At 37.5% G+C, this 17,404-nt stretch overlaps 1 protein-coding gene across 1 annotated transcript; it reads left to right on the top strand.

The window, feature by feature from the left end:
* The first annotated feature begins 2,633 nt into the window (after positions 1-2,633).
* Positions 2,634-16,752, top strand: LOC121303453. Its single transcript, XM_041234168.1, has 7 exons — positions 2,634-2,951; positions 5,706-5,835; positions 8,886-9,058; positions 9,739-9,899; positions 10,905-11,043; positions 13,394-13,515; positions 14,949-16,752. Exons 1-7 carry the CDS (start codon positions 2,873-2,875, stop codon positions 15,900-15,902), a joined length of 1,758 nt encoding a protein of 585 aa, XP_041090102.1. The 5' UTR covers positions 2,634-2,872; the 3' UTR covers positions 15,903-16,752.
* Positions 16,753-17,404: the final 652 nt, after the last annotated feature.

The raw sequence follows: 17,404 nt of genomic DNA, 5'->3' as shown, positions 1-17,404 counted from the left end.
AGGTAAATTCGAGATGGAGGCAAAACACTTACTTGACTAGACGCTAATTAGTTTGTTATTTGGAAGGGAGAGATGGCAGCAGCTGAAACCACGCGTACATTTTTTACACTTTAATAACATCTGCTTGTCAGTAAAGTCTAATGAGAACTAAATGAATAGAGTATGGACAGCTGCAGTAGTTCTTTCAGGTAATAAAGTGTTGTCATGACAACGTTAACGATCTTTTCCGTTAACAGGCAATGTAGATGTAGACGTGAGGCTGGGTGTATAAAACAATCCAAAACCAGCTTTACCGGAATTTCAGTTCCGAGGAATAATACCCCTTTCTCTGGACTTCCCATGCCTTTGGTATGTGGTCTGCAGTAGGGGTTCTGCAGACCAGCTGCCATACATAACCACCCCTCCCTCCTTCTCTGGTCAGCTGAAACATTTCAATCCCAAACATCCTTGACCTTTTCATTTTAGGTACAGAACAATTGACAGAATGCTCTGCCTCCTTCGTTTCAAAGAAAACAATTCCACAATACAGCAGTACTCTAAAAATGTGTAATCCCGTTAGTAACTTGCTTCTGAACCACTCAGACACCCAGCTACTGTTTAATGCCTTCATTTTAATAATGTTTTTTTTTTTTTTTTTTTTTTATCTGTTTATAGATAATCTACATGGATCTAGACTGAATAAATGGAACATTACCAGGTAACAAAAAAAAAGTGATACAATAATACATTTCATTTTAATCTGGTGTTGACCCATATACTGTGTTCCTGGGGTTTGACAATCCCAGCCTAAGCCTCATGAAATGTATGACAGCCATTGCTGGATATAGCTTGACGTTTGGAATTGTAGGCCAGGTGCCAAGGCCTACCCTCTTTCTCTTACTTGAGCCTGTCATTTTCCCCACCAGATCCTCCTCGCACTTAAAGGTGATCCTTAATGTACATTTGCATGTGTTAACCTCGATGTAGGGCCAACTGTTGAATTTTCAACAGGGCTCAAATGATTTTTTTGAGGCCCATTACTACATGGTTAGTGTTCTGAAACAGGCCGTGTGTTTGTGTGTCATAGGAATGGAATGTTACACAGAGAAAGCTGAAGGAACCAAAAATAAGAGTTGTGGCTGCTTATACGTGTGTGTTTTTACATTCCAATCTTCTTTTCAGGGGTTATCTGGCTGGTACATCTGAGTTTAACCTTTTCAGTGTCTTTGATAGGACGTCTTGTTTCCAAAACGACTGAAGGTATGATGTACCAACAAATCTGTGGTCATTAAAGATGGGGGCGTCTCACTGGGGCCTTTTAAAGTGTACAATATGTCAGTTATCAATCATAAATAAAATATATGAATTGAACACTTTATAAGAGACAGCACAATATGTTAAGAATAGGACTTCACATGAGTGTGGATTTATATAAATCGACAATGACTCTGTTAGGATTCAACAGAAAATAATGTTCTTAAATGTGTAAATGTATGATTATTACATTTGAATTAACACCCACTGGATTACCACATTTAGATCGTTTGCCGACTAAATATCTTGATATCCCTGAACAGATAATCATCTCCTTTTTAAATACATGAATGAGATTTTAATGAGAAAACTCTCTTACAAGTGCACACGTTGAGTGCTGGAGGTCTTTGTGCATTGGAATTCCATTCATCCCTCTGATAGTGTATAGCTTCTGAGTGCAAACATTGTACAATGCAGCCAGTTAATGATGGAATTGGAAAATTGCAATGGAAATCCATCTGCAATCAATTTTAACTGACGCTTTGAGAACCAGAATTCCTGATGTGTTAGGATACCATAGCATCCTGCCCTTGTGGATTTGATCACCTTGCATTTCAGCAGGGTCTTCACTCTATTAGACTCTGGAGAGTATGCAATAAAACAAAGATCAAATGCTCCTAGTCATTCTGCATTGGTAGGAATAGCATTTGCGGGACACACTCATTAAAATCCTTTGCATGTATTTAAATATGGATCGATTATATCTACTAGATCAATACTCTTCACATGTTTTTCTATTGTTCATCAACTATTGCAGTTTTAACAGATCTTTAATGTTTTAGTTTTTAAAAGTAATTAACTAAAATACCTGTTTGTGCCTATTTCTTAGAAAAGTTTACCAGAGTAAATCTGCAGGCTGTTTTCTCATGGTGTTACTATGCTTTTCCTATAGCTTAGCATGGTTTGCTATGTTTTTTATATGTTTACCATACCTCTCTGGACTATACAATGCTTACCTATGCGTTACCATGCTTTCCCTATGCATTATTACACATATAGGCGACGTCAATAAGTGGTGTGTTTTTTAGATTCGCCACTGTTTTGATCAGTGGTTTTCAAAGCTGTGCCTGAGGGCAAATTTACAGATGCCCTCAACCTTTTGAGAAATTCACATGTGTTCTCTGCTGGCAAAAAAATGTTTAGGGCCACTGATTTTATATCAACTCAATAGGTGCATTTCTCTTTCTGTTTTTTGCACAAAACTTCCTGGTTTGGTAGCATTGCTGCATATTTCTGGAGATAGGACAAGAACAATAATAATAATCTGATCGAACCTGTATTGCAGCTTCTGCAGCTGAAAGGTAATCAAAACTTCAGGTAGGTGAAAGAGGGTGAGTCATTGTGAGGAAAACAGGAACTTGGTAACAAACTGTTACAAAGTTCATTTGACTATGCCGTAGCTTAGAAGAAATCCTAGGACATGCCACAGGCAGGTTGTGGATTTAGTTTTAGACATTGGTTTTAGGAACAGCACACAATCTGATGTTTGTGCGTTTTGTTGTCATTTTATGCTTCCTGGAAAATCCAGGGAATTAAAGCAGACAGGTAGCAGGACAAGTGGCAGACATCCCTTTCTAACATGAACTTTAATTCAGGTTCGGCGTTCCCCTTTTGGATAGTCTTTCTTTTGAAGGCCATTCTTCTGTTGTTCATCGCTGGTAAGTTGCTAATCTTTTCTTGGGTGTTTTTGTTATTTTTTTTTTAAATTACATTTTGTATAATACCAAGGGTAATTCTGGTGACAGGCACACTTCGAAATAAGTGTGTTTTCCTGATCAAACATTTTAGGGTAACATAAAAAAAAAAAAGAATACTAAAATAAACTCAATGACAAATGTTTTGACTAGAAGTCTTTTTCAATGTCCTCAACTAATTTAATTTTATAATGTAGTACTGTACTTACAGTTGTATATTATTTTATTTATTTCATGCCTATCAGTTATCTCTATTGAATATGTGTGCGTGTGTGTGTGTGCGCATGTGTGTGTGTGTGTGTTTGCGTGTGTGTGTGTGTGTGCGTGTGCGTGTGTGTGTGTGTGTGTGTGTGTGTGTGTGTGTGTGTGCGTGTGTGTGTGTGTGTGTATGTGTGTGTGTGTGCTTGCGCGCGTTTAAATTAGTTGCATTGCTGAAAAGAAAACAGACATTCCTCACTGGAAATGCAAAAATAACACTTGTCATAGGGTTACATTTTAATGTTACAGCTGCTATCCTTTCAAATAACGAAAACAAATAACAAAAATAATTATTTAATCAAAAACCCTTAATGGCAGCTAATAAAACCTGGGTTATTTGGGTATGTGGTACTTTCTAAAAGCTGTGCCCGGGTTCAAATGTAACCTTAGTGTATTAACTTAGTAGTATCATAGTTATATTCTAGCTATATTTGGTAATGTTTGAAGGGGTCAGTGACTCACCCCTGGGGAGTAAAAGCCAACTGGATTTATAAGAATTATGACAGGTCAGTGTTAAAAGGCATCCGTGTTTAGTCTTGCAGCTGTATATATCATTAAAAGAGACCCTCACTAACAACTGGTTTTGTTAAACAAGTTTTATTTGACGAGCAAGAAGCCGTTTTCGGTTGAGCTAGACTGTATCAGACACCTTGATAAGCAATCTGGCTCTGTGTACAGTGGCCACCAGCATCACTGTGCAGCCCTGTGAAATGTCACAGGGTTGCACAGTTAACTTATAAAACATATACAAGAGTGCTGGTGTGCGCCACTTCAAGACTGTACATTATATTCTGATTTCAGTGTTAGCTAAGCTACAGTAAAATAATGAACCCGACTCAAATGGTTAAGAGTGTAAAATAGTTGATGAGGAGGAAATATTGTTATGCCATAAATCCGGCATTCATTTAACAACAGTGAGAATATTGTATTTTCAGATAACAGAATAAGGTTTTAAAAACAACGAAACACACACTGGTCTCTTCCCTTGAGAAATTGTTACAGTGAGGTACAAAACAACAATCTTTGTTTGATTTTCATTTCCAGTCTCTTGAAGAAATGCCTTCAAAGTCATTAAAACCAGAACCCAGCCGTGGGTAAGGCATTAGGAAGGCAACTCCGAAAGGGTCCATTGATCTACACAGTGGTGAATCTAAATAACACCACTGTTTTGATTATTAATATAGCGCCCTTCATGTATTGAGGCTCTAAAGTGATTAGTAAAAATATGTCTTAAGGATTTAGATCTGCCGTTGTTTAAATCTTGAACAGTTGGATATATTTTGTTTAATAGCAAGTGATTAAGAACACTGTACGACAGTGTCTTGTTCCTGGAATTGAGTTTTATGGATCATTGTGAGCCTGTTTTGCTCATTTTGATATTTCTGCATTTTCTCACTGCTTATAACTTTTTTTTTTTTATTTTACTTCCATTATGTGTTTGTGATTTGTTAACTATATCACGATTAAGCTGATGTTTATCTAGAAATTCACATTTTGACTTCAATTTGAGACTGCCTTATTATTTTCCTAACCTGAGCCATATAATAGGAGTCATTACTGTTCTTTTTATGATGGTAATTAAAATATTGTAGAATTACTGCTTGGTTAAGCTGTTTATTTATAAGGTGGGGTTTTTATGGTACAACTTTCCAGGTAATAAAACACTTAAACTTATGTTTCTGGAGCTTTACAAATATGACCCACTTTATTCCTGGTAAACTTTGTACAATGTAATCCTTTCAAAGCAGTACTAATGACACTGGAGATAATGGCTGTGTGACCCCGGCCCCCCGGTCCCCCCCCCCCCGTCCCCCTGTCCCCCTATGTATGGCCACCTATGTGTAAAGGAATCGATACGACTAAAGTGAGGGTTTCCAGGTTCAAAACAATTTAGAAAACACCTTTTCAAAAGCGTAAATTACTGCTGTCAACCACTAAGTACTATGTGTCTTTTGGAAAAAATATTTTCCATGGAATTGTGCTGTTTCTGTGGTTATCACACAGGAAGGGATACAGATACTGATGAAAGCGCAGTGCTTAAAGATAAAGACCATTACTCACCTGCTTCATTATCTGATTAATTTAACAAGCATGTACATTTCTTATTGTACACTGCACACATCTAACAATGATATCTACTGTAGGGAGACACTTGGGCTTCTTGCAATAGTAGTTATTTAAAGCAGTCATCTATTTTAAACTGCAACCTTAGTAAGACAGAGGCAACGCATAAATTGCTTGATCACCATTATCTACACAAAAATAGTTTGGATGGGCAAATTACACATCTTCAGTTCCGGAGCCCCTTTCACTGGGAAAGGAAACTTCTTGTTAATCTTTATATGTGTGTGCGTGCGATTTATTAAGTAAAACATATAATCCTTCTGAAATTTAGACCAAAGGTGAGTCACGAGTCACGAGTCATGACTGCTCTTTTGTTTTTTTTCCCTTTTCTCTTAGGAATCTCATCGTCTGAAGAGCCTGCTGTGAAAAGTGTGTTCTTGGAATCATGGAACTGTCGGAACACGCTGCATTGGAATACTAGTGGGAGAGAGGACTCGGATGCCGTCTATAGTGTGCAGTACAGAATGTAAGTGAATTAGGAAAATAGCTGTGATTTTTTTCTCTGTACATTAAGTGTCTTTAATTACTGTGTATTTACATAGTTACTTACATATATACTTACACATATGCATAGCTGCAAATGTACTTAATGTGTACATCTTTTTGCACAATGTATGTAAGTACAGAATTGTATCAGAAAAGGGTTAGGGTTAGAGATAGGGTTAGGTTTAGGATTGGGGTTAGGGTTATAGTGTGTAAAAAGATTTACACATTAAGAACATTGTGGATTCTTAAATCCACGTTTACTGTATGAAGAGACCTATGTGATCTTGAAGGCATGTATAATTTCACCTTCTATATTGGTCCAATAAAAGGTCAACAACAACAAAATGGTTTCTTATTTGTAATGGGTTTAAAACATTAGGTAATGCATAGGAGGCTGTGTGGTTCAGTGATTAAAGAAAAGGTTCCCGGCTCAAATCCAGGCTCACTGTGTGACCCCGAGCAAGTCACTTAACCTCCTTGTGCTCCGTCTTTCAGGTGAGACCTTGTTGTAGGTGTCTCTACAGCAGTTGTATAGTTCACACACCCTAGTCTCTGTAAGTCACCTTGGATAAAGGCATCTGCTAAATAAATAAATAAACAATACTAATGGTACCCTAAATGAGTGGTCACCCCTATACGCTGGCTGAACTGTGATGTAATGACTATTGTCTGATGACAGCTAATTCCAGCTGGTGGAATAAGTGTCACTGAGCCACCTTCCCGCTGCACAAGGTGCGCTACAAGACAGAGGCAGGGGACGAGGAGGACCAAACAAAGAAGCAAAAAGGAGGCATAGACGAGAGGGTTATTTATAGTGATTATGTGATTAGTGGGTGGATTCTCCTTTCAGAAACACAATATAGTTTCCAAAGATGTACGTGGGTAACCCATCTGCTTTGATAGTCTATTGACTAACACAGATTTGGGTTGCTCTGCTTTATCATTCATCGCACTTACTGGAAAAGTAGATGCTTAGAGTTCATGTTGTTGAAAACATGGTTACTACATTTTTGCTGGCAACAGAGTCTCCTTTCTTATGCAGTGACATTTTCTTGCATATTTTGAAATAGCTGAAAAAAATACATACTAATGAATATATTTCATTGATGTTTTTTTTTTTTCCCATTGTTTTATATGGGGAAAAAATGGCATCCTCATATGAGGCTATCCTGCATTTGTGTCATCCATATGTCCCCCATATAAAGACTAGAATTGTTTTTTTAATCGTCCCCATATGAGGTCACCATGCAGAGAATCAAAGAGACTTATCATTAGCTTAGCTATGCTTGCAAAAGTTCCTTCTGTCATGTTGTCGCAAGTGTATGTTTCAGAGTTCAATGTTTTTCCACCACTAATTTCTTCAGTCTTGTTCCTGCACTTTGTGTGTGATGCAACTTTCTAAATGCAAATTTTAAAGTGTCAAATGAGTCTGAAATTATACTATATGTAATTAAAGACCTTGTAGAAAGTGCTAAATACACAAACACGTGAATATAGTTTGTTTTTTCTGTTGATCGGAATGCAGTTCTGGCAAAGTGGATTTTCTGACCAAGGTCCTTCAATAAACAATAGTAAGCAATAATATATTATCCAGTATCTCTAGAAAGAAAGTGTGTGATACACAGTGAGATAATTAAAATGCATTCCTGTATGAAATACCCCCTACTAGAATATGAATTCAAAATGAATTTACCAGCAGCTTTCTTTAAAGCTGACATCCAAAGTACGGTTGCATCAGGAGTTGCGTTTGCATCACAAATTAAGAAGTGAGGGGCACCCCATTTATACACCAGAATGTGTTTATATTTATTATACAATCACATGTGTGTTTGTGGACAATCAAGTGACCATTTGCATTGCAACAGCGATACCCTTTTCCAGCTTTGAAAAGCTTAAAGGATCTAATCTATTTTGCTTGGCTCACTGTGTAACAATAAGTCTTTATTAAAAGTCCTCATTAATTAAGGAAGATGTATTTTTCTGCAGCTAAATCCTTACTTGATAAAGGATAATGGGGCCTCTTGAAGGAGTATTTTACAAATTATGCAGCTGCAAATGACATGCATTGTTTGAAATGCAACAGCATTTTTGGTTTAGATTATTGACTGCACTGAATGAAACCAAAATGCCAAACCTTTCGTTGCTCATTGTTAGGTAGTGGTTGCCTCCCTGCGAAAAATCTCAGGATAGGAATCATAATGCCAGTCCTTTGAGATTAGGTACATTGTAAACCACATGTTTAAGAATTGAACATAAATCATATGCAGCTGAGGATAGGCACCTACAACATGGTGTAGGGAATAAGTGTCACATTCCAGACAGCATTCAGTTTGATTGGCCTGGGGGCTTTTATTAGCATATCAGCCAAAGCAATGACAGAGTAGAGCTCTCCTTAATAGTTAATAGAAGAGAGTTCTCAATGCAGAGAAAATATGTGTACATTACTGTCTTAAATACAGCTTTGATCCGAAGATCTCCAACTAGATATCACACGCCCGGGCCCCGAAATGCACATTTAACACTGCACTTTCCTTAATACTTAACACACTTGTAACTCGATCTGTAATGGCTTCACACAGTGTATAGACTTTAACTGGAGTTTTAAGTGCTGGAGTCTGGACCGCAGGTCACACTATAGAAATACTACTTCTTCTTATCCTGCTATGTTTTTCCCTTGCATTAATCTGTTGTTAACCGAGGTGTTTAAGATCGTTATGGTAATTATCACTGGTATTCCATGCATGCCTGTGCTCCGCCATACCATTTTGTTTTACAGCATACTGCATTAAAGTTTTATAAGGGTTTCTATACTGTGTAAAGCATAGTATAGTATAGATGTTTTCCATGTCATCCTGACATTTTACCAAAAGGGTTACCTATTAAAGATACACCCCCATACTCTTCTAATTTATTAGAGCCACTTTTAGAGAATAACTGAATTTGTTCAGTGTAGATATACTCTGTGTAAGCCCCCGGAAAAAAAAAAAAAATAATAATCTGTGTTTTTTTGTTTTGTTCTGTTTTTTTTAGATATGGGAAACCATGGCAGAACAAAAGTGAATGCTACAATATCACTCGTCACTCCTGTGATCTCAGCCATGAAACGGCAGACTGTAATTCATTTTATAATGCCAAAGTGATCGTGACATCAAAGAAGGGCAACCAGGAGTTTGAGACTAAGAGATTTCATCCAAAAACCAAAAGTAAGATATTTTGATATATTGCTGTGAGAGCGTCCATAAAATCAGTAATTCAATAGGTGTATGTACGTTGCATAAACTGAATGGATACCCATTGAACTGTATATGCCCCTTTGGTGTATCACATACACTGTCTATTCAATTGATCTAAACAGTTGCAGATCTAAATAACACTGCGTTATTTAGAACCTGGCATTTTACTTACTTTTCAAGACAAAAATACTCTAGAGACTCGTAACACACACTGTTCAAGACTTCTGCTTTTCATAACTTAAACAGCAGTGTTATTTTTTTAAAGAGATCCTGCCGTCTAGATCAATTGAACACACCCCGCTGTGCTTACATTAAATCTCAAAAGCCAGTTGGTTTGCCATACATATGAAAGTCAGATTTTGTGACTGGTACAAGGAATGGCTGGCATCTTGTTAATGGTATTGTAAACCACAAAAAAACTACATGTTTGTGTATGAAGACATTTTTTTTTTAAAATGTGTTTTATGTAATATTTTGCACAGGATAATTTTATAGCTCAAGTTTATGCCATTGTTTTGAAGTGAGTTTTTTTATATTCTGAAGTTAGGAAGGCTTCTTCTTCATTTTGCTGTTGCAGTTACTATCGTTCTGTATTAATAGGGAAGCCTTCTATCACCTGGGTACTTATTCTCACATCTATTTTCTATTAGCTCTCCTGGGGCCACCTGCAGTGAAGTATTCAACTACCGTGTCTTCATTACTCTTATCTATTGAGCTTCCCAACACTCATTCAAGCCAATCATTGGAAGATGTTTTTGAGACAGACTTGGTGTACCATGTGACACTTAGTACCGACAAATCTGTAATGATGGTAAGACACAAGTTGCTTTTATTATTTTGATCCATGACTAGCATCCCACAGTAAATTTGTTCAAATGTGACCTCACAAAAATATGTAGGGTGAAAAGGATTTGTTATAGGTCTGTGATAGGGTATCCCAAGCTGGATAGTGGCAGGAAATAGACCCAGAGACACAAAGCTGCATTTTTAAAGCGCTGTTGCGCACTTCATTAAATTAAATAACACCAAACACAGGAACAAACAAAACACGACACATGGGCCAAAATAAAGGTTCAAACTAAAGCATAACACATTTGTAGGCTGGGCATCAGCCTTCACCACCAAGCTTTATCAGTACAAAAATCACAAACACTCACCCCCCAAACTCTTCCAACAAACAAAGGATTTCTCCTTCTTTATATACATGCAGCCACTCCCCAGTTAGCACCAATTAACTAATTGGTGGAATGGCCACACCTGTGATTGCTGGCAGGGATTTAACCCTATCTCTGCCAACCTTAAATTCCCGCACACACACTACTGACAGCAGCAGAGCTTCTTCCCTGGCACAGGGTCCCTGAGTGGCTCACCTGGTAAAAGCACGGCCACGACACACAGTCAGGAGAGCACAGGGAATCTCCCATGGGTTTGAGAGGCAAAGTCAGCAGGGACTTTTTCTCCTCATCGTGCTGTAGCAGGCCCTACTAGCCAGATGCTTACTGAGCTCAGGTGAACACCTACAGGGCTGGCCTTTGTCCTCCAGGAGCTGGTAGCTTGCTGACATCCGCTCTCGAGTTCCTGGGTGTAAAAAGAGGAAGCTGGCTCGGTTGTGGGATGGGAGGATGCCCTCTCAACCTTCAGTTCTCCTGAACTGTGTGAGAGGGGGGAAAAAAGAACCTGGCAGTCTAAATTGGGGAGAAAATCAGGGGTAAAATAATTGGGCATTCTAAAGTTTAAAAAGTATTTGTTAATGCTGTTACCAGATTTCAAGACTTGCTCAAGCTCACTTTTCTTTTAAATGTATTTTCCCAAACAGAATGTGACACAGAAGTTTAAAGAATTTGAGATTCCCAAGCTTGACGCTGACACTGAATACTGTGGAGTCGTGGTATTTAAAGTTCCACCTTACATGAAAATCAGTGAGCCCTATAAGTTCTGCACCAGAACATTAAAAGGTGAGTATTAAATTAAGCACAAGGCATGGAGAACATGTAGTTTTAGGTGAAGGCAGTTATCCAAAACATATATCAACTTTTCTAAAGCACTGAACATCAGTTGTGTATTAAGGAATTGCAAACTTCTGTATATATCATTAAACACACAAGGGAAAAATAAGCATGTATAAAGATGTAATACCTGTAAAAGCACATGCAAGGTATTTCAGTTGAAGCGAATGTGTCTTGCAATCTATGGCACAGAGATCGTTATGTAAAGAATATGCAATCACTTATGAAATATAAGAAAGGCTATTAATTAATAATAGAAGACTCTTTGAATGAAATACACAACATGCATGCAGTTCTAGTTTGAGGACTGATCACATTCAATAATGCACATTCAATAACGTAACAAGATGTGGCTCACATGGAGTGTAATTACACAGTATTTTCCATATAGGAACATGCATAGTCTATTACATGGTTATTACAATGTAAGTACCGTTCGTGTCTATGAAGAACATATATAGTGCACTGCCAAAGTGCTATGCAATATACATTAGATACCAAGCCCAAATGTTCTGATTATGACCGAGAACATATATTTATATTAATTAATAATCAGAGTGTGAGTGCTAGCCAGACATTTCATGAGGACCCGAGTGCTAGGAATGAAACGAGCAGAGGGTAAACGGGTCCATTTAAATACTTTATAAGCTTGGTGATCCCAGGAAGAAGCTATGAACTGAATGAGAATTTTGGAGATTAAAAAGAGACTCAGGATTCCATCAGGTTTGACAGCTCCAGTAATGATTAGGTAAACAGTCGAGGTCGTGCACAGTCATTCTTATAAATAATGGAGTAGTTTTAGCAGGGATGAAAGCTGTTGCTTTAACATTTTTGTATTGGCAATGGCAGTAAATGAGATGGAAGCAAAGAGGTGTTGTGTATTACTGTATGCTGAAAGAGAATAGGGATTTAGGGGTTCAAGTAGACATGAGGAATTATCTTGAAATCACCTTTTCAGGAAAAAAAAAGTGATTCTGTAAAAGTAAAAGTTCCATGCATTGCAGGAATGACGTACCCCTCTGAAAATAAGGGATGCAGTTATCACCAAATTGGATTTCACAAGGAGTACATTATTTTTGGCACACTGCATACCTTGCTAAATACAGCACTGAATTACTAATTGCAAATATGTGTTCATTTAAGCATGTTTTGGTGGTACACAGTGAGTTTATCAATATAAGGTTTATTGTTCAATTGAAAGCAGGTAAATTTCATGGAATAAAGACAGTTTAAAACTTCAAATGACTTTTATAATTATATTTTTAAAAGTCGCTATCAGCTGTATGCTCATGTCATAAGGTATCATTGGGTAGTCCAAGATTAGCACTAATTAGTCTGTCAAACCAGCTGTATATGTGCTTATGTAAACTTTTATCCTATTCATACTGCTTATATAATGCACAGTCATCTTGTTTTGAAAACATGATTATGAATAAAGTGAAAAGCAAACATGTATTTTTGATGCATACTGATTGTGCATTATTTAGCGTGCTTGGGTATTGCACCAGAATCTAACAGCAAAGACCAGTTAATTTTAAAAGTACAAGCAGAAGATTTTATGGTACCGTGGCTTTTAATAAAATCCACATTTTTACTTTGTTTTGTTATTCCAGAAGATTTTATGGTACCGTGGCTTAGACAAACTGATGCATTAGGTATTATGCAACCTAAACTAAATAGGGTGATGCAAAACTTTTGGCCATAGCTGTACATTCTCAAACTGGAGAATAAAGAGCTGTGCATGGACCAGAACCACTCACAATGACAGCAAACACCATAAAACCATATGGGAAATGTAAACAACAAAAAAAATAATTACAAAAACCAAAGTGCCATTTGAAGCAACATTTCAGCTAGCAATTTGTAAAACCTGCCCAGGACTGGCACATAAACTTGCATGCTCCAAGGCTTGTAGTGTTGTTGAAAGTGAAGGCTGAATGGTAGTTAACCTAACTCAGTAAGAGATGCAAGTAAAGTGCCTGGAAGTAGAAGTGTAAAGAGCCCCCACGGTGCAGAGCTTGTGAGTGATGAGGCAGCTCTCTCTTGCTTTGCTGCCCTTCTCTGTGGAAGCCAGCAGGCTGCATAGAGATGGAGGGGTTAAACAGAGCATCGGTTTACTGGGAAACAAGCAAGGACAGGAGTGTCTGAAAGACTTGGAGCTGGTTTTAATTCCTGGGGGACCATATTTTCTGTTTATCCTGCTGTACACCTGTTAAAATAATAATAATAAAAAAAGAGTTGTGTTTGCTGCAACCACTTTTAATAAAATCCTCATTTTTACTTTGTTTTGTTATTCCAGATTACAGATGGACTCTGGTCGTGTTTGTCACTGTGGTGTTCGTCCCTTGCTTTATTGTTGGAATCCTCTGCTTTGTTTTGAACAAGTATCTGAAGGAGAAAAGGAAGCTGCCAAATTCTTTGGTGAGAGCAAAAAACAACTCGGTTTAGTTCCCTTTATAAAAGTTATTTAAATATCATATTACACGTGATAGTGTATCATTTAAAATGCTTCCACTAGATTCAATTTTCCTCAGATAAGTAATTTCTATCTTATTTGCTCTATGGCTGTCTTTCTCTTTCAAAATGCAAAAGAACCTGTATTTTTTAATATTTCTACATTCAGCACTATTGTATTTAATAGTTATGGATTATTTAAAAATATGTTTCACTACCCATATAACTTTGTGTGACTTTTCCTCATACAATTCAATTTACTCTCGAAAATCAGAACAGCTTAAGAGACAGCTATGGCCAACATTTTCGCATCACCCTATAGAATTACATGTTAACTTAATGAATTAAATAAAAAAGTGACATTTCAAAATCTAACATGAAATACTGTATTATTAGTATGGCTTTGGGTAGACTTTGGGTATCATTTTGTAGTTTTTTTTTATTTCATGATATTAAATAAAATATCAAAATTATTATTATTATTATTATTATTATTATTATTATTATTATTATTATTATTATTATTATTATCATTATGTCTCAATCCTAACATTCTAAGTGATGCTAAACTTTTGGCCCCAGCTGTATGTAATGAAAAGTTGTCCCTCCTTCCTTGACCAGTGGAGTCTGCTTCTTTGGCTCAGTGGTAGCACTTCAAGATCCCCAGGTGCCCATGTTTTCACAACAGCAGAACACATATATGATGCAGTCCATTGACTGGAAATGTGACCTCAAGGACCTCAGGGCTTCCATGTCAATCAGCTGCATACTGAAAATTAAAAAGAGAGTTTAGAACTGCAGGTGTTGATGATTTTCATTATCCTATCTGTGGGGGGTTCGGATGAACAGGGCAGATGGCCTGTACTCCAAGGCAAGTGGCTCAGGAACCTTGATCAACCACATGGGTCTGATTAGTGATTGCTGGTGCAACCTGCCGCTAAGACATAGTTGTCTCCAGCAGGATGAAAGCGGTCAACACGATTTCTGCAATTTAAAATATTACCTATCTATCAACATTTTTCTCTCATTTATCTTGCTTTTGTACTGCAAAAAAATTAAGGATTATAAACCATCTACTGATTTATACATCAGGGTAATGCACAGTTATAGACTAGGAAAGCCCCTTAGAGCACAGCGAAAGCATGCTAAAGCATAGCTAAGCTCTGTAAAGCCCAGAGAGGTATGTTAAAGCATATTAGAAACATGGTAAACTATGGTAAATGCATAGCATAGAAAACATGGAGAAACAGCCAAATTACTGTGCAGATGTATTTACTGTGGTAAATGTCTATTATTCAAAGACATTATACTTTTTTTTTTACAACTGATTTGCAAACCTAAAGCAATTTTTTTGTAAATCAGAGAAATCTCATTGAATCCCTTTTATCTCTTTTAAACAGGAAGCCTTTCTCAAGCCTCAAACAATACTCTCAACTATGTTAGTGCCAATGGAACCAGATGTCGTTTGTGTTATTGTTCACAGTAAAGAACCCAAAGAACTGGTGACCGTAGCAATGCCAAAAGGAAGTTATGCCCCTCAGACAGCACCCAGACAACATTGTATATATGCCTCCCAAAACTTTGCCAGCCAGCCATTGCTGAGAAATCAGCACAGCACAGAGTCATCAGGCACGTGCTATGGCAAAGTTGTGGAAGTCTTGTCTGAGGGTTCCAGAGACAACTACGTCTTACAGTCACAATCCGTTAATCCCAACAATCTCGGCCCATCCGAAGTGGTGCTGAGAGACAAGCAGCTAAGAGACAATGAAACCAAAGGAGGTAGCAGAGACTGTGATATCTTTGCTGCTGGAAAACAAGAAGATGGATCGTGTGAGGCATTGACATTAAACAATGCATGGGGCACTATCAATACTAATGAAACAGGGCCACTGGTAATTAGGACTGAGCGAAAAAATGGCCTCTTGCAGATGTCAGACCTGCTTTCTTGGAAGTCTGAAGAGCAAAGTGACGAAGATCATACTAAATTAAATCTCCTAAATGATTGGGGAGGATCTGCTTTGTTTTCTGGGGAAGGAGTCAGTGATCAGACCTCATGGCTGGCAAAAGCTGTTGATGTGCAACAACTTTACAAAGATGAGGAGCTGCCAAACAACCCCTCGTCTTGCTCCCAATTCCAAGATTATCTTAAAACCACGCTGAGACAGCCTGAGACAGGCTTGAATTATTTTGTGAATAATATGGAAATCTGGAAGCTGCCCGAGAGCACTGTGCTACTCCCATCAAATTCTGAAAGGCTTGAAGCAGAACGCCCCTTGCCGCTGTCCTGCACAGTTCAAGAGACTAAAGATGACGGACTATTTCTCAAAGGCTGGGATTTACAAATTCAAATGTAAAAAAAAATGCTGGTTTAAAGCCTTTTTAAAATAATTTAATCGGGGCTTAGTTGAGGAGAGGGCTCAGGGACCGCAGTTCCAGTTTACATGCTTTGATAAGCTGAGACATGAAAAAAGTGAGACAACTTTCAACGCAAACCGAATCTGAAAAACCTGACGGACGGAATGCCCTCAACCAAGGGACGCTCCCAACTGGGAAATGCTATAGTAAATGTATAGAAAGAGGTGATAAATTAATAAAGCACAGCTTCCTACAGGATGTATCTGCAGTCTTTTTCATCAACCTTTGCTCCTCTAAGTGGCAGCAGATTTTTATTGGAGCATTTTACAGCTCTGGTGAATCACTCTTGCTTATATCAGCTAGTCATGATTCAGCATTACCCAGCAAAACACAAGGTTAGTGCAGTTCAGGGTGATTCCCCAGGGCTGAAAATAAATCAAAATAATCTATCTGCTTTTTATCAAGGAGGATATAGGCTGAAACAACAATATTAGGTAAAATCACGGTAATTTAAAACGGGTAATATAATACATATCCTGAAGGAAATTTATATGAAGAGTGCCATTGACTATTGAATAGATAAGAGCAAGGTGAAGGTGGAAAAGACATTGACTTTTGTCAGTAAGGCTTGACAAAGATGTGATATATACATCCTGATTGCTTAGAAATATGTACAGTATACATGATTTCGAAAATGTGTTTGTACAAGTTATATTGTGCATGTTTCTATGCAATCAGGATTTATAGATCCCATCCATATTTTATTATTGCACTGAAGTGTTTTGTTTTGAGCTGAGAAAACACAAAGCCACTTTGTGTCTTGGAACTTGGTTTCAGGAGACTAGGTTTCAGTCCACCACGTGGCACACCAGGGGAGACTTGGGGTTTGATACGGCAAAGTTGCCCCAAACTAGGTCTCCCGGTCTCCCGGTCTCCTGCAACCAGGTTTCAAACCACCGCTCATGAAGAAGTGGCTCTGTGTTCCTTCAGCTTTAGATTGTATCTATAAATTGATTCTAAAATGATTATAATGGTTTAAAATAATTATAAGCAATTATATAAGGAACGTAGCACTTGACTTACAGTTTCTTCATTTTAATCTCAGCGTTTTGAAGTTTGGAAGAAAAGAATTATGTGAAATTGTCATTTTCATGAAGGCACAGGATAAGCTAGCATTCTGTTTAGCTTAGCAGCAAAGAAATAAAAAGTTTGATCTTTGTCTTACCAATGGCTATCTATTGGAAACCCTGCATGTGTGAAACACAAGATATATACATTTAAACTAATGTACAGTACTTCTGCTTTCTTTACCCATATACATTGTGTGCTGTGGATGGGTCTGTGCATAATAAATAATTGTATATTTATATGTATATAACTTTTTATTTTTCATTTTGTACTGTAATTGTATGTATGTGTGTGGGAGGGTAGGGGTGAAACAGTCATTGAGAACAGTCCCAATGAAGTGCTGCTTTAATCTTAAACTTTGATTCTGAAATTT

The sequence above is a fragment of the Polyodon spathula genome, chromosome 32 (assembly GCF_017654505.1).
Source record: "Polyodon spathula isolate WHYD16114869_AA chromosome 32, ASM1765450v1, whole genome shotgun sequence".
Taxonomy (NCBI): domain Eukaryota; kingdom Metazoa; phylum Chordata; class Actinopteri; order Acipenseriformes; family Polyodontidae; genus Polyodon; species Polyodon spathula.
This window is presented reverse-complemented; position numbering and strand designations above follow the sequence as displayed.

Coding starts and splice junctions, on each gene's coding strand:
- LOC121303453 (XM_041234168.1), top strand. CDS start 2,873: ATGAACTTTAATTCAGGTTCGGCGTTCCCCTTTTGGATAGTCTTTCTT. Junction 2,952..5,705: donor TCTTCTGTTGTTCATCGCTG/GTAAGTTGCTAA, acceptor CTTTTCTCTTAG/GAATCTCATCGTCTGAAGAG. Junction 11,044..13,393: donor CTGCACCAGAACATTAAAAG/GTGAGTATTAAA, acceptor TTGTTATTCCAG/ATTACAGATGGACTCTGGTC.